Source organism: Mugil cephalus, chromosome 8 (genome assembly GCF_022458985.1).
Source record: "Mugil cephalus isolate CIBA_MC_2020 chromosome 8, CIBA_Mcephalus_1.1, whole genome shotgun sequence".
Taxonomy (NCBI): domain Eukaryota; kingdom Metazoa; phylum Chordata; class Actinopteri; order Mugiliformes; family Mugilidae; genus Mugil; species Mugil cephalus.
Window position 1 is genome coordinate 18,936,566 of NC_061777.1, and position 21,737 is coordinate 18,958,302.

Consider the following 21,737-nt stretch of genomic DNA (forward strand, 5'->3'; position numbering starts at 1 on the left):
GTGTAGTCATGCATCACAGCCAGTGTCCCTGCGCGGCCGTGGACAAAGAAATAATTGGTGTTGAAATCAGTTGATAGAAGAATGATTTCTACTTATAACCGAGTATTTCTTTAAAAGATTTCAAGGCAGGATAATTCACAGGATTTCACATGCTTGCAGCTTAATTTTAAGCAAGGTGTGCCCACGCGACATCTGTGAGTGCATTAGAATTTGATGACTTCATCGAGCACATCTTTGCTCTCGCCTCAATAATTCATATTTTAATTAGGACACAATTACATGACATGTCCAAAAGAGCAACTTGTCACTTGGTCATGTTCCACAAAAAAAAAAAAAAGACTCCGACATTAAACCTTTGGCAGAGGCATAAACACACTAAGTGGTAGAAGTACTAGTGTTTCTAGTATTTTACAGGTGACGATAAACGTGACAAAATGTCTAATGATGTCAAATTGATTTATAACTTAATTATTAAAACATGATCTCTTTTTCTTCACATCGAGAAAATCAGATAGATTCCCAAAGTGAGTGGTCCCAAGATAAATGTGGAAGAAGATGACAAGGGGGCAGCGTTTTGTCTTTCTGTGAACTACATCAATCAGCCATAACATAATGACCACTGGCAGGTGAGGTGAATATAAAAACGCTGTCGTGTTATTTCTCAGCGGGTGGAGGCAAGTGCACATTTCGTCAGAACAGTGTCCGCACAACAAAATAGGTTCAGGAACGGTTTGAAAAGCAAAATGAAGAAGAAGATCAAGGTGCCTCGAACTGCCACCGAAGTCATAAATAATAACGAGGTGTCACAAGCAGGCTGCTTCATTTTAAGGAGGCTCTACTCATGGCCACTAAATGAACCTTCAATAATTCAGTTCTACCAGAATAGAACCAACAGGACTCCGTAATGATACAAATGATTTTTTAATGCATATTAGCACTTCATATTTGGATTTACAAATATAAACATTATCACATTCACCTGAGGTGATATATTACAGCACAACACCCAAAATACAACACCTACAGTAGGGAGTATATTTTTTTTTAAATGTATGCAAATTAGTCATTTGCACAGGTCATAATTAAATGCTTATATAAACCAGTACAAAGAACCAGATGTGTGGGGTCTTACAGAATTACAGAAAGTCGGCGCTATTAGCTGCGAACGTCAAACTTCCCGCTACCGAACCCCAACAACTGGGTGATGCATCAGGCTCAGACCACCCTGATAAATTAGTCGCACACAGTATTTGACCCAGTTATGCGAGACGTCTGTGCCAACTGAATAAATACAAACAGTAATAATAATAATAAAAAAAAAAGTCAATAAATTAATGTTGAAATCTGAAAACTCCACCAAGCAAAACACTCCACAGTTCAAGGTATCAACATAAAAGGCATGAGGGCGTAACAGGAGCATGAAATCAGTTTTATCGTCATTGAAATACATTCTATATATTCAAAGATAATCTGTCAGATACTGCTGTACATGCTGTTTTCTGCCTGATACTGAGGTGACAACAGAAGCAGAGATTTTGGCACGTACGCTGTGACACGAGTCAAACCGAAGGGGGCGATCTTCGGTCCGCGCGCCGCACAGTCTGTGAAACTCGTCTCCTGAGACACCGAACTCATGAAATGATGCTAGTATAAAAATATGCTTTTCAATATTTAAAGAATAAAAATTATACACTCACTTGCAAGCATGTCTTTTAAAAAAAGTACTGTCGACAGAAATACATGCATTTCCTCTTTATCTGTCCAGTGAATGTTCATCAGCGCCTCACGTCAGATTCACAGATTTCCATCCAGAAACTTCCTCGTTCTCTTCACTTTATTGTGACAGTGAATCAGAGACTTATCACAGGACCAGTTCTTCCATTAAGTGCAAAGACATTGTTTCAGTACTTTTTGTCCCCTTTAGGAACTAGCTCGTCTTCTGCAGCAGTTTGTCCTCTTTCAGTCTGAACGGGACGCTGACAGACATCTCTGCGATGAACCTTTCGCAGGCCGTCCTGGTCACCTGTTTGCAGAAGCGCAGGTCGATCTGACAGATGCTCCCGCAGCGCTTGAAAAAGTTCAGGGAATGGTCTGTGACTCGGTTACAAACTGAGAAGGAAACGGAGAACGGTCATCAGATGCGGCACAGACGATCCAGTCCATTAATGACAGATTTAAATCGACAGGAAGCGAAATGTTCACAGTTTACTTGACCCAAACAAACAATGGCTACATTAACGGTAGTATTTCATTAGTAATCATGTAACTACCTCAATCAAACTGGATTGAGAAGGCTGGTGTAAACCTTTTGAAGACTTGTCCAGTTGAGCTTTCTATCCATGTTTGTCCCACTTGGGGGCGGTGTGGTGGGTTTAATGGGGGAAAAGAAATAGTGGTAGCAAAACAAGCCATTTTAAAACAAAGTATTTGCAAGGATGAACACAGCCACCATCAGTGTGCTCACGAAAACACGGATTTATCTTTTCCTATTGAATTACTTTAATTTCGTCAATGATCACAGGATCGGGGGAAAAAGAGCTTCTTCTGTTGTATTCTGGGTTGATTAGATGCTCCACAGCAGGCGGACTCCGCCTGTGCATGTTTTAAGGCATGTAAACACATTTATCTTATTGGTTCATTTTATTTGGTGTCCACATTAGCTAGTGATATTGAATTTGAGCCTCTTTTAGAGCTACTCCTCAAGCAGTAAACAGGGCAAGTGTCTTTAGTTATGAACCTCTTCTGAGGACTGAGTACTGGCGCGTTAGGTTTAGCATTAATTTTGTGACCTTATGTTGTTCTATTTAAGATCCATCTGACCTGAACACACGTTTAACTAGGCCGAGTGAATGAAAACACCTAAGTTCTTTATTTCTAAGTTTTTATGTTTTTTTTTTCAAAGTACTGGTCTTCATGCTGGTGTATCATTTCTTGGCTAAGCAACCAGCACTGAAATAATTTAGTGAATGATGTCAGATGTGATAAACTTTCAGTTCTATCTCATCACAAACTTCTCCTGTTTCATTTTCTATATTAATAGATTCATGAACGATAGATGTGCACAAACACCTTCTAACTCCTACAAGAGATAACTAAAAAAAAAATACTAAAAAAGGAATTACTAAGTTTGTCTTTCGGTTAATAAAACAAAGAATAGATATTTTTAAATGCAAGTCAAAAATACCTTTGCTGCTACACAAGCCTCTTCATTAATAAACTACATGCAAATGGCGACCTCTTGTGGTCACGATTTGTAACATGTCCTTTAGACATGGCCTAACCCTTTCATCATACATTTATATTCCAAACATTAAGTTAGCTTGGAAAACTGCCTAGTAGGGGCGTTCTTATGAATTACAGATGATGCTGCCTTCATTTGAAGGATGAAGCATGTCTGATTTCACGTGGCAGCTTCTAACAGAAATTAACTGAGGTACATACACGGGTATGTAAAGTTTAGTTTATAGTAACCAACCATCTACAAGAGGTACTGTCCAAGTAAGAAACAACAAAGCATGTAACAACTGTAGGTATAGTAGCACTGTTCGGGTTCCTGACCTCACCTGATAGGTTGATTTCTGTGAGGGAGTCCCTGGTCGTGGTCCCTGCTGCTGTCAGCAGGTTGACTGACTGGTCGTTGATGTGGTTGCAGTAGCTCAGGTCCAACCTGGACAGCAAAGGCATCTGTCGACAGATGAGGCGTAAAGACGTGTCGGTGATGTCCAGGCCCGCCAGCCGAAGGTCCTCCACGTTCCGCAACTTGCAGCGGTTATCCAGCTGACCTGTTTGTCACATACACAACATCCATTATTGTACTTCAGCGGGTTTAGAGCAGTGTATTTAAATCCATCCTCTGGTCACAGCTGTATGCAGCACAGGGGCACAATCTTATTACTATGATGACAACACTATGACTGAACAGGAAACTCAACTTTTCTCCAAAACAATTCATAATAAGTAACGTAATACTTGAGCGAAGGGATGCATTCATGACTTTTGTTAGTGTTTTACCTGGTCTGTTGTCTGTGGGGGGAGACAGGAGGTCCCTCATCTGCGGGTCTTTGAGTCCCTCCACCCACTGGACATCCAGGGTGCGTAGCAGAGGACAGCTGGACGTGCAGAGCGCAGACACGGCGGCCCAGGAACACCCCGACAGCTTTAACACCCGCAGGCCTGAAGACACAACAACAGCGCTTTAAAACACTGACGCAGAACAAAAAAAGATATCTATAGATCAAGAATCACTCGTAACTTCAGTGGGTACCTGGTAATCTATTAATGAGCCAGCTTAATTGCTTCTTGGAAATGTTGGTCCAACTGAGGTCCAGGGAAAGTGGTTGTCGGCGGATAATCCCGCTTAGCATAAGAGGGGTGATGGAGGTGCACCGATTCAGATCAATCCTCGTCCAAAGTCTTTTATCGCAGCACCTAGTCAAACAGAGAAGATTTTCACGTTACACTGTCAAAGTGTGACACTTAAAAAAAATCACACTCTAATTGTCTGAACAGCTTTTTTCTCCTTTCATTATTTTGAACACAACAACCCAAACAAGCCATTTGTATTTACCATCTGTTCCACGTCTTGCAAACTCGCATGCAGACGCACAGCTCCTGGTGTGTGACATAGCCGAATATCTTCATCCAGACCTCGCGCTGTATGACGTGCGTTTTTCCGTCTTTCAGAGGCAGTCTGTCGGGGGGCGGGCTTATGGGAGGCGGCCGGATGACGTGCCTCTCCATTTGGACGCACTTGGGCGGCGAGCGCGGCGGCACCGGCCGGGTGGTCGGGGTGCTCCTGTTGAAGCCCAACGGGGTGATCTGACTCGGGTAGAAGTGGCGCAGCTCCCAGGGCGTCCCGTTAATCTCTTTGGTCTTGAGGTGGGCCCTCTGATCCCCGAGCTCATTGCCGTTGCGGAACAACCTCTTGGGTTCCTCGTTTTCAGTCTCTGGTTCCACCTTGAGCGGCTGCCGGTTCTCATTGGCCAGGCAGTCCTCGGTCTTCTGGATTTCCTGGTTCAGCGCTTTGCTCAGCTCCCGGCTCAGCTCCTTGTTCGGCAAGCGGCGCTTGCGGCGAGCTTTGGGACGCGGACCCTTTTCCTGCGTCTCGCTTCCGCCCTCGCTGCTGGGGCCGGCCTGCGGGGAGCTGCAGTGGGACTGGTCGCTGTCTCCGATCGCTGTTTTAATGCAGGGATTCAAAAGGTCACTCTTGGAGTCTTTATAATCTCCGTCTTCTTCAGCTTCTCCGAAGCGCCCTCTCCTCTCGGCGATGCTTCGGAAGTGCGACTCTTTACCTTCTTCGTAATCGTCCACGTACGCGTCTTCGTCCTCCGCTTCAGTCTTGATTCGATGCAGAAAATACGGATCCTCGGACCTCTCCTGGAGGACAAAGTAGTAAAAGAATCGTTTATATTACTGTGTCGTAAAGGGAACCACTCCCAAACACTTGCATTATCACGCCTCACAAACCTTTTTCCTCACACTGGGATCTCCTTCCTCATCATCTTCAAAAAGCTTCCTCTTCTTCCTCAGCTTGTCCTCAGGTCTGGGCCGGGGCAGGTTGCTCGGGGAGAGCAGCGGCGGCTGTCGGTGCAGGGGATCCTCCGGTCGGTATCGGGGCGTCTCCTCCCTCTCGGGTCTCCTCTTGGCCGCCGAAGACACGTCCCCCTCCTCCTTCACCGGCTTCTGTTCCCTCAGCAAAGAGCCCGGGAGGTTGGAGGCGTACTTGAACCCTGGGCCCCTTTTTTGCTTCAATACCAGAGGGGACGAAAATTGCGAGACAACTTTATACCTTTTGCCTATCGCGGCGTGGAAAACCAATTGCATGTCTGCGAGCGCAGCGAAGGATTCATCAACTCATCTCTGTGACCAAATCATAAAAACACATCGCGTATCAGCGGCTTCCTGCCGCTGTCACATGTGAATGACTTTCACAAAAGCACAAGCAGGAAGTGGTGAGCTGAACAACACACAAACACTGAAAGCAAAAACAAAAGAGGAAAGCTGCTGGAATACTGAAGCACCTGTTGTTTTGTTTTTACCAGTTTTTTAAAACTAACATTGTAACCTGCAACTTGATCTAAATCAACTGTGACTCACACATATTTGTACTCACTTTTCCGCTTTTCCCAGCGTGGTTGCACTTGGGGCATTCCCAGCAGTTAGGGAGCTCGTCGTTCACCACTCCCGACGCGTCGCTCACCTGACGGACCGACGGGGGAAATGAGACGGATCACAACCAGAACAACAAGCTTTAACGGACTACTGTGTACAGTGCATCTTTTATACAAACAGGACAGGGGAAGTGAAAGCAACTGTCGTGACGTGTACTTCTCAGGCAGGTCAACGCTTCTAACTTCAGCCATAGCTCTTACAGACTGTGGTTTTACGTGTTACAGAGAAAAGGGAAGTACAGACGCGTAAAGATCCCTGTATAGCTCTAATATTCACTTTTGATATGTCTGTGCGGGCTCTTAAATTCTTTGCGAAAAATAATAACAACAACTGAACAAGAACAACTTAGATGTGATTTGTTGCATTTGTTGCGTCAGAACCGTCGTGTGCACAGCGAACATTTTACCAACATGCATAAAGGTTTTCAAATGTAAGTTGTTATCGCGTTCATGTATTTGGACTTTCACTGTAATATTTAGTTACTCAAGTTTCCTCTTGTGCAGGGAAAGCACCTAACCTGAAAAAAGAAATGTGCTCTAAGAAGTTCCTGCAGTGCGCGCACAACACGAGGAGGAAATTCCTCAACATTTATTGCAAAAAGAAGTTTCTATGGTTTGAAAACACTTATAAAGTGGCATCTTTAATGACAAGGACACTGCAAGGCTTTCAACAGGCAGTGCCACCACCTCCCCCTCCACCAAACTCAACAGAGGCCTGGCCTCAACACCGTTGAGTCATTCAGGGATTACATGAAGAAATGTGTGAGTTCTCCAACATGCTTGGTGCAAGTTTCAAGCCGTTTAGTATTTTAGTGAGGAGGAAACCTATTACGAGAATTGGTGCCATTTTAATTGCGCTACATTTTCAGGTGGCCATGCAGTTTCTAGGAAGTGGGCTTCTAAATAAAAAACACAATACCTTGGGTGTTGCATGCAAAGCAACAGGACAGTGCATGCCTAGGTGTGAAAAACAGGTCTGACCAAGCTTATGGAAACAATAACTTGTTGCAGCTTTCCAACATTACTGTTATTAATGGGCGTGCGCTGCTTTACCAGTTTTTGTCTTCCTCTTGTAAAAAAATGCCTTCGGGGCTTTATGCAGTGAGAGTTAAATCCTCAAACATAAAAGTGCAATAAAAACTTCTGAACCACACAAGGACGATGACTGTTTGCTGATATGTAAACAACCCTATTTCCACATCCAATTACCTTCAGCGACTACAATCCAACTGGCTGAGTCAGTCATACAATGGTACGATGACCTGGGATTCCTGGCACATTACTTTAACTCAATGAGTCACCGTGTGAACGACTCCACTAAGGTGGAGTTTTGTGCAGCTGCTCTCTGGCTCTGGCTCTCGGTACCTTGAGGCAGTTGGGATGGACGATCTCGTTGCAGATGGAGCACTCCATGAGCATGAAGTTGAACTTGTCCTCCTCGTCCTCCAGCGTGTCCTCCTTCCCTGCTTCTTTGCACACCACACACACAGCTGTGTGGGGCAGGACGGGCTGCACGCGCAACAAACAAGCACAAAGATTATGACTAAATGACTCTGACATGATGAGTAATGATGAAGAGTTGTAAAAATAAAATTCTGCAAGTCTCCTTGTCACTCACCGCGATGCACTGTCTCATGATGCAGGACTGCTTCATGCGCCCCGGCCCGCCGAACTTCTTCATGTCCTTGCAAAAGTGACACTCTCCGCACTCGGTCCGGAGGCACGCCTCGCACTTTCGGCAGCGCGTCCTCCTGCGTCTGGCTCCGGACGAGCTGCGGTTGGACGGCAGCTTAACGGCTGACGTCGTGGCCATCTTGGGCTTTGGACGGTTGGCTGCCCGTTGCTGGAAAGCAGGCGGTGACAGATTAGATCAAAAGGCGAGAAAACTGAAAGAGACTCTTGTCAGTTTGTACCTGCGAGTGACAAATGCGACAGCCACAAGAATTCTTAAGGAAGCTACTAGATAAACATAGCACAGTCAGCTTACCTGGACAGAGTTAGTGAAACATAAGACAATCAGCTGCATCTACACTCATTGAAATGAATAGCATCGATGATCTCATTATGATGTCATGTGCTCCTATGAAACACACTTCCCGGCATTTATGTGGATGTTACTTGAGAAAGTGGGTGTTGTTTCTTGCCCCTCAAATCCTTCCAAATTTTTCCTGGTTCCAAAACGTCAACTTACTCCAGAATAATATGTTCCACCGACAGGTCATGACATATATGATATATGAACAACTCATTTTGTTTATTTTAGCCATAACAGGCTGGGGAGCTTGATACTTGGACAAATTATTATTTATTATTAGTTTCATGTTCAGTTACTTTGCTGATGATGAATCTAATTCATTGTTTTGTTAATAAAATATTACAAATTTGTAAAACAACATATGTCACTTCTTCTAATTTTCTCTTAATAAGCTTATATAATATTTTCTATTCACTTCATCAGAAGTGGAAACAGGAAGCAAGATTAGGTTTATCATACTCATGTCAACACACGCATCAAGTTTTCACATTAAAGACGCTGGACACAGCGAACGCCTGCTGTTGGTAAACCAATGATCGTAAGCCACATCATGTAAACGTTTAAAGGACAAAAATAGAAATCCTAAAGATACACTTGTAAATATTTGGACACTCTTTTCATCTCTTCTCTGTTGCCAAGGCAGAGCTATGAAAACAAATCGTAGACCATCGCCCTGAATCTTGTTCTGGCAGAAGAGGTTACCATGGCAACACATTTGCCTCGCTGGCAGCGAGTCTTTGTGAGACAGATAAAAATAATCTCGCAAGAGGTGGTTATAATTTAAGTTGAGAGAAGGGGGGAGAAATTACCACGACGTCTATTGCTGTTCATCAAACAGTCAATCAAGTTATGGACAGAGCGCTATCGACAGGTGAAACAGGTAAAGCAAGGGAATATTCACCAGGACATTCCTGGCTAATGATAATCTCAAGTAATACTTGAATGACATAACTTGGAGAGGAGGAGAAACCAGTCCAACACAACAGTGAATCATTCTTAACAACGTGACAACAGCCTCAACAACATGTTCCTTCATGTTGAAAACAAACTGTTCCCAGCCCGTTCCCTTGGGAAGATTTCAGAAAGACGTGTTTGGCTAAAATAGGTAGACTTAATTTTTCTTTGAAATTGCCCCCCTCCTTTTTTTTCTCCATCTTCTTTACTTGCTGTTCTTTTACCATGTTTCCATTAATCAGTCTGACTAAGGCTGAAGGGGTTGTCAACATCACACAGTGTTTCTCGGTTCAGCTGTGTCTCTTACTCCTAATATCACACACAGCGATCAGCCATAACATTAGGCCTAACGCTGCGTACGCCCACAGCCCTGACACGCTCAGATACTTACTCCACTAGACCTCTGAAGGTGCTGTGATATCTGGCTCCGGTTAGCTGCAGGTCCTTTACGTACTGCAAGGTGCGAGGTGGGTGCTCCATCGATCTGATTTGTTTGTTGTGTTGGATTGTGCTGAGATCTGAGGAATTTGGAGGCAAGGCCAATACCTTAAACCTGTTGTTGTGTTCTTCAAACCATTCCTACAGCATTTTTGCTTAGAGTCAGACCTCATTACCCTGATGAAAGAGGCCACTGCTATTGGACAATACCATTTCTATGGAAGGGTGTATATAGTCTACACAGCAGTTCTTATGTATGTGACGCGTGTCAAAGTGACATCCGCATTAATAGCACAGGGAAAACACACAAGCTGCTCTTTTGGAGATGCTCTGACCCGCTTGTCATCGCAGCCCTCATCAGTTGCTCAAATCTTTCCACTTGTCCTTTTTTCTGATTCTAAAACATCAGCTTTTTTGAAGGCACAATGTTCACTTGCAGCCTAACCCACCCACTGACAGGTGCTGTGATAATGAGATAATCAGCGTTATTCACTTCACCCGTCATAATGTTACCGCTGATTTGCAGGGCCTCTGACCACAAACCATGCAGAGTTTCATCTGCAACATATAACTGAAATTCCACACGTATCCTGAACCCTAACCCCGGTGTTCAGCCTTTACTTGGCTCTGATCGCACAAACAACAAAACAATCAAGGCTCTCTGAAGAGCAAAATCCCCAAAGCCACCAGCTGACCTGTCTTTAATGTAGCTCCGTACTATGATATGTCAGGAATTCAGGACCGAACAAAAACATGGCCTATATTCCGAGTGCGGCCCTCTGACTCAGCTTTAGTGTGGAGTTCGGTGGGAGGAAGTCACAAGGCTCGTCATCTGCTGCTCATGTAAAGTTGTCGCCCCCCCCCGTCCGCCCCCCTAACTCCGGCAACAGCCACAGTCTGCAAAATATGTGTCAAAAAACTGACTAAATATCTGACCTGGTACTTTTGTGGGTGTTGCGGGCATAAACATTGTGCAAGCGCAACGATGTGGCACTTCTCATATTTCTAACTCCTAACTGTACAGGGGAAGTGTGCAACCTGGGCTTGTGCAATATGCTCCATGAGAAAGCGTGCAGCCTGCTGACTCCGCTGAAGATGCACTTCATACCACGGATGAAATTTGCACTCGCATGCCAATTCATTAGGTACACGCGTGAAAAACAAATGCACTCTAACGCAACACTGCTGCCATAAATCCCCCCACTGTGACTTTTTGGCACCAGATGGAAAACTCAGTTGAATCAGCAACTTTATGAGTTACACTAACCAAATGTTGAATAACCTTCCTGAAGTCAAAGTTTATACAGAGCTGTTATTTCAGACTGGTTACTCTTGTGTACCTAATGAACTGGCAAGTGAGTGTACAACTCCTAATATTACACTTCCATCCTGGCACACAACAAGAGGACATAACACAGTTAAAAGCAGACATACTGTCAGGATTTTGAGGGGTGACTGCAGCCCAGTTTTGGGAACAACTGGACTACCAAGCAACAGAGTAGCAGAGCCACTTCATTGTTCCCTCTCCCCATCCCCCTTCCCCGGTCCCCGATTTCGTCTAGAGCCGTGTCTTAAAGGCGCAGAGTAGCGGTGGGACAAGTTTGGGAAATTAATTACAGTCCTCACAGTGAGACAGGCCGGTGAGTAGATCACAGCTTTGGGTCGGTCTAAGGCTGTCCTAAAGCCAGCTAGTGGGGACTCTGGCCACTAGTTTGTAACATGACTGGATGGAGATGGTTGAGAGGCGGTCAGCAGTGGCCAACATGTCCAGGAGGACAGGACACGGTGTGTTTGGGCGGTCAGGGTATCAAATCTGACAAGAAGCCAGAGTTTCATTTAACAACGTAGATAACATTTAGCTAGGTGTTTGTCTCTAAAACCTGCCCGATGGTGAAAAATAAGCTTTAAAAGACACTCTTCTCCTTCCAACCTAGATCCAGAGAAGAAGAAGAGCGGGTGGAAACCTAACGTTGACCTGAAGCGTGGGAAGACAAACGGCCACAAAAAAGCCTTTATTTCTCACGGTGGATTTTAATAAAATGTAAATATATACACGCGGACACATAGAGGTTGATATAACGAAGTGTAGGAGCTCGTACCTGCTCAGACTCTGAATCATATTCCTCATCGTCTCCGCTCAATGACAAGGCCATGACTCCCCTCTCTCATCGTTTGTGAACACTAGAGAAAACTAACATGGCTGAACAAGGCTCCTCCAGCTCACCCCCTCCCTTCGCAACACACACTGCTTGGTATGTTCATGTACCGTGGGAAAAACCTGTCTCCTGATTACTCAAGCCACTCACTCACAATTAAGTCAACGAGGCAAAGCGAGTCAGAAATTACGGGAATGTTATAAAAACTGCATGCTAAGCTCAATAGTGTATATTAGGCATAAAAGTCTAAATGCTTTTCAGCCTCTCGAAACCCCGATGCGAGCTGGCGTGGTCGGCAACGGCTATTACAGTGTATATTGAATGCACCATCAATGTAACAGGAAGTGAAGATGAGCAGGTAAGACAAGATCGCTCACTCCCACACACGTCCGTTTTTGCAGGTTTTGTGGACTGTATGAGTCAGTAGCACATTAAGACCTCCAAATGATTATTTGACTAACCAAACTCTTTAATCATCATCTTAATTCACGTGACATTTTGTGCAATATGATTGGTGCCCTCCCCGCCTCCCGTATGTAAATAGCCCTTGTTTCAAGTAATTGTTTTTCTACTGAAGCACAACGAAAGCCATAACAACCTCAGAAATAGGTTATTATTGAACATTTCTTTTGTCCATTTATTTTTATTTATTGCAGATATGACCTCTGAGGACCAAAATGAATTTGACACCAAATACGGTAACTTTTTTTCAATAATTATTTTATAATGGTTGTTTCGCAACAGATTCAATGTCAGCACAACAGTAAATGAGTCAATAGCTTACTCAGAATTTTTTATTATATAATTACGTAATAACACTGAACTGTGTGTATTTGAAAAGGGTCTTGTTCTGGCGCCACCCAGCGTTCAAGCCTGCGCCATAGTTTCTTTTTTTTTTTCTTTTTTTTTGCACATACATCCTGTTTGCCAGAAGGCGATTTGAGATTTTTCTAACCTATGGCTCCCACAGAAGCTTAAATCACTTCTGTGATCACAAGCCTTAAAATAAAACGATAAGGCGGTGTGCACAAAACGTGTAGTTACATTTTGTAAAGTTTTGTGGTCTCAGACACTGCTTTAGCGCACAAAGCTAAACATAACACATCACTTATTTCATTCGGAGAGAAACTGAGGACCTTCTTGTTTCTGATTCTCTCTCTGAGGGTTTTGGTTTTTCTCTGGGCTGAAGGATTACTCGGACAGCCTTGTAGACATGCCTCTGGTTCTATGGGAGCAACAAATGGATGCTTGCTACGTGTAGTGAAGGAAGTACTCAGAATAACCAAATTTGGAGATGCAGTTTTCCCTTTTCTCCATTAAAATTTTATTCTGATAAATAACTATTAAAAAGTTGTCAGAAAAAATAAGGCCTTATGTCAGGCATAGTTGCGTGACCTGGAAGTACCTTTAAACGCACTAACCCACAACAAATAGCATGTTCTGTATGCATCAGTCCAAGGAATGCAATGCTCGGAGAGGTGCAAGTGTTTATATGAATTCGTTCTCACTGTAACGTTTGGTGCCACTATTGTTTAAACAAATGTGCAGAACTTTTGTGCAGTATCAACAAAAGGGGTGTCAGAATGATCACAACACACTGATCCGATATTATGTATTGGGGAAAAACGACACCATGAATTGACCCTGACGAGGAGTCTATTACTGGCCCAAGGAGGGGGAACTAGAGCGAGCTACTGCTACAGCGTCGGTAACGAGCATTGGATTGTGGGTAGTTATCTTGTGTTTCCTGATAGACTCTTACAGTCAGCTGTTGCGGGAAAGTTTTGACATAGTTTGTTAGCTTTGCATCCACTGTTTTTTAGATGCTTTGTTTCATTTCAACCACGCTCCACGCGCTTCGTTTGTCATCGAACACCGTTCTGTAAATATTTAACGATATATATATATATTATTTTTATATATATATAAAAAAGTTCAGGTATCAACTTTCGGAATGAGTTTGAACGAGCACTCCATGCAGGCTCTGTCATGGAGAAAGCTGTACTTGAGTCGGGCCAAATTAAAAGCGACCAGCCGCACTTCAGCGCTTTTGTCGGGCTTCGCCATGGTAAGTTGTTGACTTTTAACACGGATCGCGGTGCTGCTGCATTAATGCACGCTCGACGACAAAGGCCGAAGACGTGATATACTTGACGCGTGTGACGCAGATGATTGTATTTTTTTGGTAAAGTTGTGGCGTCCACGAGCCTAATGGCAGACTGTGCATTGACATTTACCATTTTCCACACTTTTATTTCCGTGAGGACAATGTAATATGAGACGGTTTGAGAAACAGACCACTCGTTAGTCATGTGTGCGACTTCACACAACATATCGCGCCCAGCCGCAACACCATGAAGACAAACAGACTTCACAGGGTTTCTTTCACACGACCTCAAGTCCTGACTTTTTCCGCCACAAGTAGACCGCACGGCAGCACTAACATAAAATAATCGCAATATATTTTATAGCAGCAGTAAATCTGATTTTAAAGCTGAAATAAATCTCTTGAAAATCATGTTTTTTTTTTGTTTTTTGCACAAAAACAAAGTTGCGTGTATACTAGCTGCCAAGCCCTCTGATCAAGTATTGTAATTTGAAGCTGTTTTAAGTTTTTCTATTCGACTTTTACGCTAAATTAACCCACCCATGAGTGCATTACCTGTTCAGTCCATCAATCGATCGGACTTTATCTGTGGTTCGATTTTCATACACAATGTACAATAATCCCACCTGCGCCCGCCACCCACCACCCTTCCCCCAACACAAACACACAACCGCACGTACAAGTCAGACACATAATTTGATAATCTGAAAACGGCATTCATTAAATGAAGAGCCAGAACTGTCGACTTAACATTGTTTTCATTTTAGAGGCTGTGGTTTTTAGTGTTATTGAATTGTGTTGTACCAACATGTTTCTATTATTCTGAAAACCACATTCTAGTCAGTGGGCTGGATTCTGTAAAATTAAACTAAACTACTGCTGTGTTTAATTCGATCCAGATTAACAGGACTACAAACCAGTTGAATTACTGCGTTTTTACCCTGTTTTTTGAGCATAGGCTGAACATTCATGCATTCACGCAGGACCGCTATCCAAGGATTGAAGTGCATGTTTTCTAATGAAGAATATTGCCTCACTAAAAGACTCATCCTTCTAAATTTAGTCAACTATGCTCTTATGTTGAAGAAATGGTCTAATTACTATTTTTTTTTTTTTACTAAACCACAGATGTGATCATAGCTATATGGAAAAAAATAACTGTGCAAACAGGCAAGTGTATATATATATATATATATATACTCAAAGAAACCTGTGTTTGGTCTTGGGTCACATGATGGAAGCACTACATTTTGCACTATAGTTACAGTGGATGTGGACATATGGTAACGGTTGCATTTCCCGTGTTACTCATGAAGCCTGGATCAAATCCCTTCAAGATATGTCATGTGAAGGGTTAGACTTGGACTTAGTCAGACTTTAATGATCCACGAGTGAAATTACTTTGTCACCGTAACTTTGTTGCACATAAAAGTAAAGACAAGAAAGATAAGATGAGATGAGATTAGATTAAAGTAATATAAAAAGTGTAATCAAAAAATGTACAGAATTATGATTTTTTTTAAACATATATACAAAAATAGTTGGCGAAACAGTGTCCGATATAGTTGTTTAATCAGTTGCGTATAAAACTATTATCTAATAGTTTGCGTAGCAAACAATTCAGAGGACCTTTTACAACCATTTAATTAAATGCATTGTCACAATACAATTTCTTTTTTTAATGATTTAGATTCAACTTTTAAGTTACAAACAATATTTAATGTGTTCAGTCGACTTAATATTTTGGTACTTAACTTAATATTGTGTACAGTCTAAACTGATATTTCTGCATCATTTGGCATTGAACGGGTTCCATGTTCTGGTAACTTAATAAAACTGACCTCATGATGAGTCTCAGTGCACTCTAAAAAAAACAAAGACAATCAAATTTCCATTAGTGTTTCTGAGTTCCGACAACTTCTCTGGAAATTAATTTTAACCACCGGACTATATTGAGTTATGGGAATGATCTTTTCTTCTATAATCATAATTAAAAACACTGTTTGTTATTACTTATCCATCAGTCAAGATAGACAGTTTAGCCTAGTCCACAGTCAGTCATAACCAAAAATGTTCCCAAATACAATAGTATAATTATTCATAAATGAAATTATACTCACTTTGAGATATGCTTTCCATTAATGCAAATATTAAGCAGGCATGATCAAAGACATTGTTGATTGTAGAAGAAAAGATAATTCCTTGATTTTCTTAGATTTTTTTAGTATAATTATAATTCTTAAACTTACGTTTTGAGTCCTGTGATTCTCTTTCATCACAGTGATTCTGATGCTTCATCTTAGCATCAGACATATGCCGTTGCTATCTTTTTCACCCCACCGTCCTCCGAGGAACTCATTTGAATCTTTTAAACGTAAGATAGGAGATGGTGAGTTGTAGCAGCAGCTGCCAACGGCTGAGTAGTGCTGCTAATAACTGACCTGACTGTCCAGCAGCACAACTCCTATAAAAACACAGATGAAAAAATTGAGCATCTTCATCTCTGTACATGTTGAGTTGCTAACACTATTGATAATGATCCCTCACCGGATCAGCGCTACCCATAATATCAGCTTATAAACACAGATGGAAACGTGCTGAAGTGCTTAAACGTTCCTGTTTGATTTTCCCAGGTTGCCATGGTAGAGGTACAGCTGGAGCGGGATCATAAGTATCCTCCAGGGCTGCTGATAGCTTTCAGCGCCTGTACTACAGTTCTGGTGGCAGTGCATCTCTTTGCCCTCATGATCAGCACCTGCATCCTCCCTAATCTGGAAGCGGTCAGCAACGTTCACAACCTCAACTCGGTGAACGAGTCTCCCCACGAGCGCATGCACCGCCACATCGAGCTGGCCTGGGCGTTCTCCACGGTCATCGGGACCCTCCTCTTCCTGACGGAGGTGATGCTATTGTGCTGGGTCAAGTTCCTGCCCCTCGATAGCAAGACTGAAGAGAACAACGGCACCATAAGCTCTGGGGAGGCCGCAGCCATTGCTTCCACCTGCATCATGGTGCCGTTTGGAATTGTTTTTATCATGTTCGCTGTCCACTTTTACCGCACACTCGTCAGTCATAAAACGGACCGGCAGATCCGGGAGCTGGAGCAGGTCATTCGGCTCCAGAACCAGCTGGAACACAGGGTTGAGAACGACGACATGAAGGCGACTGTCCATTTCCCCTGAGAACAGCCAAAGAGCACAAAGCGGCAGAGACATTAAGTAGCGCTTTCAATTGTCAAGCTTTAATCTTGTGTTTGTCACAAGTGCTCAGATGTTTTTGTTTGTCTGTTGCGTTTTTTCTGAATATTGCATGTTCCTGGACCTCTGCATGTTACACGTGGTATCAGTTTTACTTTTAGGTGACTGGTAAATGTTTTGCTCTCAGCTCTGATATTTCTGTGACTTGTACTATGACATATTCTCATATCATTAACATTTCTCTAGGGTTAGTAGTAATCACTGAAGGATCCACATCAACTCAAATCGGTCACAATGAGTACATTTAAGGTGTACTTCCTTGTTTGAAAATGAACAAGACCAGAATTTCCCTTCAATATTTCTACTTGAATGAAGTCTAAGATGAACCGTGTGTTTATTTCAGGTGTAACAATTAACTGCTCCAGTTCTTTTGTGCTGCAGATGGAGGTAAAAGCCACCGCGAGTGCAGCATCCACCTATGGCTTTAATAATTTTGGATGGATTGCTGTTGATCTCTGCGGTTCTAATGTTTGTTTGGCTCTAAATTAGACTTTATGTGGATGTAATACCAAACCTTTACATTCACGGTGAATGATGTGCACGATGACTGTGCTTTAAGAACAAAGCAACTGAACAAGCCACATCCTTTTTTTGAATTTACCAGGTCTCAGTTTTCTGGTCTGTTCGGCACATCTCGTCCACACTCTCTGAACTGAATGTTACTTATCTTAAGTGTAAATTTTGCAATAGAGATCAGTCAACCTTCAGCAAAGAGTCATCCACCAACCAGAGGGCTCTTACCATTTGGTATGACCTACTTTTCAATGTTACGGTTGTTAGACAGAAATAAATGCTAGTGAAACGTTGAAAACCTGTCACTTTAGTTGGCACTGATTCTCGTAATTGTGATTCAAAAATAGGAAATTGTACCTTCAGCACGTGGATACAGCTGAGGACATAATCACATTTAAATGTGAATGTCAGTTTTTCCAAAGTCAGCCCAAGTTAGCACGGTTGCTAACGTTAGCTTTTCAGAATTTATAATTATAAGCCTTTCAATGGGAATGCATGGCTATTGTTTACGTAACCTAGCAACCGTAACTTGAGGTCGTTTTTGGGGGGGGCCATCGTGCCAAATCTTATTTTCATTTGCATTGCCAAGATTCTTCTTCTCCCCAACTCTTGTGAAAAATGTGCATTTTGTTGTTTTCATGATCCTAATTCATCAAGAGTTCAAAATCTCTGTTTATATTTATATAAAACCATTTATAAAACCACAGTGTTCGTGTGCAATCTGAGGAAGTAGAACACTTAAAAATTTTGTTAAAATGTTTCACGAGTACTACTTAACCAAGCTGTGTTATGGTGATACACATATTCTCATCTAAAGGTTTCACTGGGAGTCAAAGAAAGTTATCAGCAGGCCAGCATTTTGAACCCGTTTCTGTGTTTCAGACTCATTTTTCCTCCTTCAAAGGAAGTTGTGAGCTTTTCTCGCATTGCAAATCAAACCAAATGGATACTGGTGTTGAATTTGAATGTATTATTACAAAGCATGAATGTATTGAAAATGTTGTGTATGCATTTGTGTTTTCTTTTTTTTTCATAGTTTACTAGCTTAAGCATGTTCACACCATTTGTTTTTGTTTTTTTTAAGTGTGGAGGAGAATTTGTGTTCTTTATGTCTCGTAGCACATGGTTTGACAGTTTTCTATTGTGCAATGTTGATACATGTGAGAGAGCCATGACCACATTTACATATCAGTGTATTACATCCCAGAATATTGACACACGATATTTAAACTATTTGAAAAATTAGGCCATGATTTTGGATCATGTTTGGATTTTGTTACATACTGTGTCTGTGTGTAACAAAGAAACGCTGTAACATTATTGCTGTATCAGACATGGTTCATACCAAGTCAACAACTGTAGACCAAATTTAAGTTCAGATTTTCCTGAACAGATGAGAAATCCCTGTGTCAAACAGCAGAAAACAAAGAACTATGAGCGGTTAATAGTTTATTAAAAAGGTCATGTTGATGATGTTTCCTTGAGACCTTTTACAGGGACTTAAATGGAAAGACTTTTTTTTTTTCATTCAAATGCACAATGTGACTCTCTTCTTGGGGGAATTGCCACATGCGACTTCTTTAATGCAACAACAATGCAAGTGAAGGCATGTTACTTTGGTTCATTATTGTGGTTTATTTATTTAACCAAGTGTATGTTACTGTACATAGAGAGATCCCGCTGTAAATGCTTTAAAGGGGATTTTCAGAAAATACTGTAATGTGTGTTCTGCTTATGTGGTGTGTTTGTAAGTCATGACGCATGTAGCTTTTTGACCTGGTTACAGTCAACTCAATGTTTTTTTTGCCACTTAAAAAAATAAAAAGAACATTTGAGATGATTTCTGTTTATTCTTTTATATTTAGATATTTTGGGTTTGGGGGATTTCAGTATTTCCATTTCAGGCCACAATAGTGAGTACTTTTCAGGTACTAGAAATTTTGCTGATAATACTTGCTTAGTTGTTGAAAGTGTTTCACTTGTATCTTCACGGTAGTTAATCCTGTGTGGAAGGAAACCACACAGGAAATGGTCGAAAATAGAGCAAGAGTGTAGCTCACGCTGCCTGTCAGTCAAAACTGCGAAAAACATTGTGTGACATTAAAAAGTTACACATCACGCCCTGACCCAGTTACCAGAGTTTCCACCAATCAATCAATCAACTGATCAGTCAAGAATCAAAAATCATTTATTGTCATTACGTGAGGCACCATTAAATTATATTGAAAACATTAACGTTGTGGAATTTCTGAGAAGCAGTAACTGAAAAATGACATTAATGTAACTTTTAAATACCATTATGAAGATGTTATCAAAGCTCTAAGGACACATATCATAGCAGATCAACACCACAATGAGAGCCTGCAAGGGACTACATCATTATCACCAATGTGTCTTTGATTATTCTGAGTGAGAACTATTCAATTCAATTCAATTCAGTTTTATTTATATAGCGCCAATAACAATACAAATCGTCTCAAGACGCTTCACAAAAACCAGCCTGCAACCTCGAGAGCAAGCCTGAAGACAGCAGTGTCAAGGAAAAACTCCCTTTTAACAGGAAGAAACCTTGAGCAGAACCCAGCTCATATGGAGGGACCCATCTGCCTAAGTCCAGCCGGGTAGAAACAGAGAAGATAGAGAGAAGAAGAGCAGGAGAAACAAGATAAACAAACTTCTGTCATAGGTACATACATCAAGCTGAAGGAAACATAGAGGGTCTAGTAGTATAACACATAGCTGATGATCTGTGAGACAGTTTGTGAGTATAACAGGAATTATGGGCAGGTTGGTGAATTGTTCATCTAGGTAGGAGTGGATAACTGGAGGAGGCCATGACGACTGGGGCAAATGTAGTTTATGGAGCTCCACAGGTCTGATAGACAGAACTACACTACTAAAGGGCAAGTGATTATATTTCTCTACAGACCTGGGCTACTTTTTGTTACTTGTTTGTGTTATGAGAGGCCTTGTATATAATATAGTCAGAACTGTGGCCCTCTGTACCGTCTGTTGACAACAGTCTTGTCTAACACAGATGACGTTTCCTAATATGTTTTATTTTCTCTTGATATGTTAATTGTCCATTCATACCTTTTACTGATCTCTGGACAGACTCCTTTCGTGTAAACTGTAAGTAGTGAGGTTTCCCCCCAACCCCTGCCTCTAACAATAACAACTGCGAATTCTTTGTGCCGGCTGGTGAAGGATGGTCCCAGAGACTGCTGGTCCTACAGTAGAGATAATCCAGAGATCGACAGAAACCATGAGTGCTGCAGGAAGGCTGAATTACTTCTCAGTCATTTGTGCAATATCTGTAAAGCAGCAGTTTGAACAGAAGAGAAACACACCAACAAATATTCACACCTTTTCCATATGGAAAGCTCCACCTTCTGTCTGAATATCTAAAATATGAACTTGAGTTTCCTCAGAGTAACTTGTGCTGGGCCCAGTACTCGATTAAATACCCAACTAATACATCTGTATTAGGCTTTATTCGACTGTAGTTATATCATTTTCTGCTGCTTATATTTATATTGTTTTTTGTAAACTCTGTTTCATTGCATTCACACTACACATATTACATTTATAAATGGCTGTAGCTAAATGACCAGACATACTATTTATTTATTTATTTATTTATTATCTTATGCTGATTTATACATATCAGGCTTTATATTTTCTTTCCTACGCATCTGCTTCCTTCATTTAAAAAACCCACAACTTTTTTATTTCATTTTATTTCTGTACTAGATGTAAAGTTTTGGTACATAACAGGTTTATTTTTTTTATTTTATTATCTTCCTTATCTGGTCTCTGTGTGACTTATTTTTCTTAGTTGTTTAACAATCTTTTTAATTGATCTAATTAACTTTTTTTTCCATTCAAAAGCAGTGTGCCTATTTCATTTTATTTTTTGTTTTATCTTATACTACAGTTATAGCTCTGATATATCACATACTATTTACTGTGTTACAATAACTCAGTATTTTCTAGTTGTTGGTTTTAACTATCCTACAGTGAATATTTTTGTTTCTGTGTTTTAATTTATTCAAAGTTATTTATACTATGGTTATATATACATACCTGCCAAGTATTTCTATTTTC

At 41.5% G+C, this 21,737-nt stretch overlaps 2 protein-coding genes across 7 annotated transcripts; one reads left to right on the forward strand and one right to left on the reverse strand.

The window, feature by feature from the left end:
• Positions 1–905: 905 nt before the first annotated feature.
• kdm2ba (lysine (K)-specific demethylase 2Ba) lies at positions 906–11,854 on the reverse strand. Of its 6 annotated transcripts, XM_047591344.1 has the most exons (12): positions 11,697–11,764; positions 9,551–9,677; positions 7,789–8,013; positions 7,536–7,679; positions 6,113–6,199; positions 5,467–5,754; positions 5,292–5,376; positions 4,568–5,174; positions 4,265–4,428; positions 4,012–4,173; positions 3,564–3,782; positions 906–2,109 (listed from the first exon to the last, which is right to left on the reverse strand). In XM_047591344.1, exons 1-12 carry the CDS (start codon positions 11,723–11,725, stop codon positions 1,928–1,930), a joined length of 2,319 nt encoding a protein of 772 aa, XP_047447300.1. In that variant the 5' UTR covers positions 11,726–11,764; the 3' UTR covers positions 906–1,927. The 6 variants fall into 6 exon arrangements, with proteins under 6 accessions (XP_047447300.1, XP_047447297.1, XP_047447296.1 ...); XM_047591341.1 differs by having other exon boundaries at positions 4,568–5,376; positions 5,467–5,745; positions 11,697–11,768; XM_047591340.1 differs by having other exon boundaries at positions 4,568–5,376; positions 11,697–11,768.
• Positions 11,855–13,484: 1,630 nt separating this feature from the next.
• Positions 13,485–19,470, forward strand: LOC125011879 (calcium release-activated calcium channel protein 1-like). Its single transcript, XM_047591353.1, has 2 exons — positions 13,485–13,821; positions 16,494–19,470. The coding sequence occupies exons 1-2, from the start codon at positions 13,708–13,710 to the stop codon at positions 17,040–17,042; spliced, it is 663 nt and encodes a 220-aa protein (XP_047447309.1). The 5' UTR covers positions 13,485–13,707; the 3' UTR covers positions 17,043–19,470.
• Positions 19,471–21,737: the final 2,267 nt, after the last annotated feature.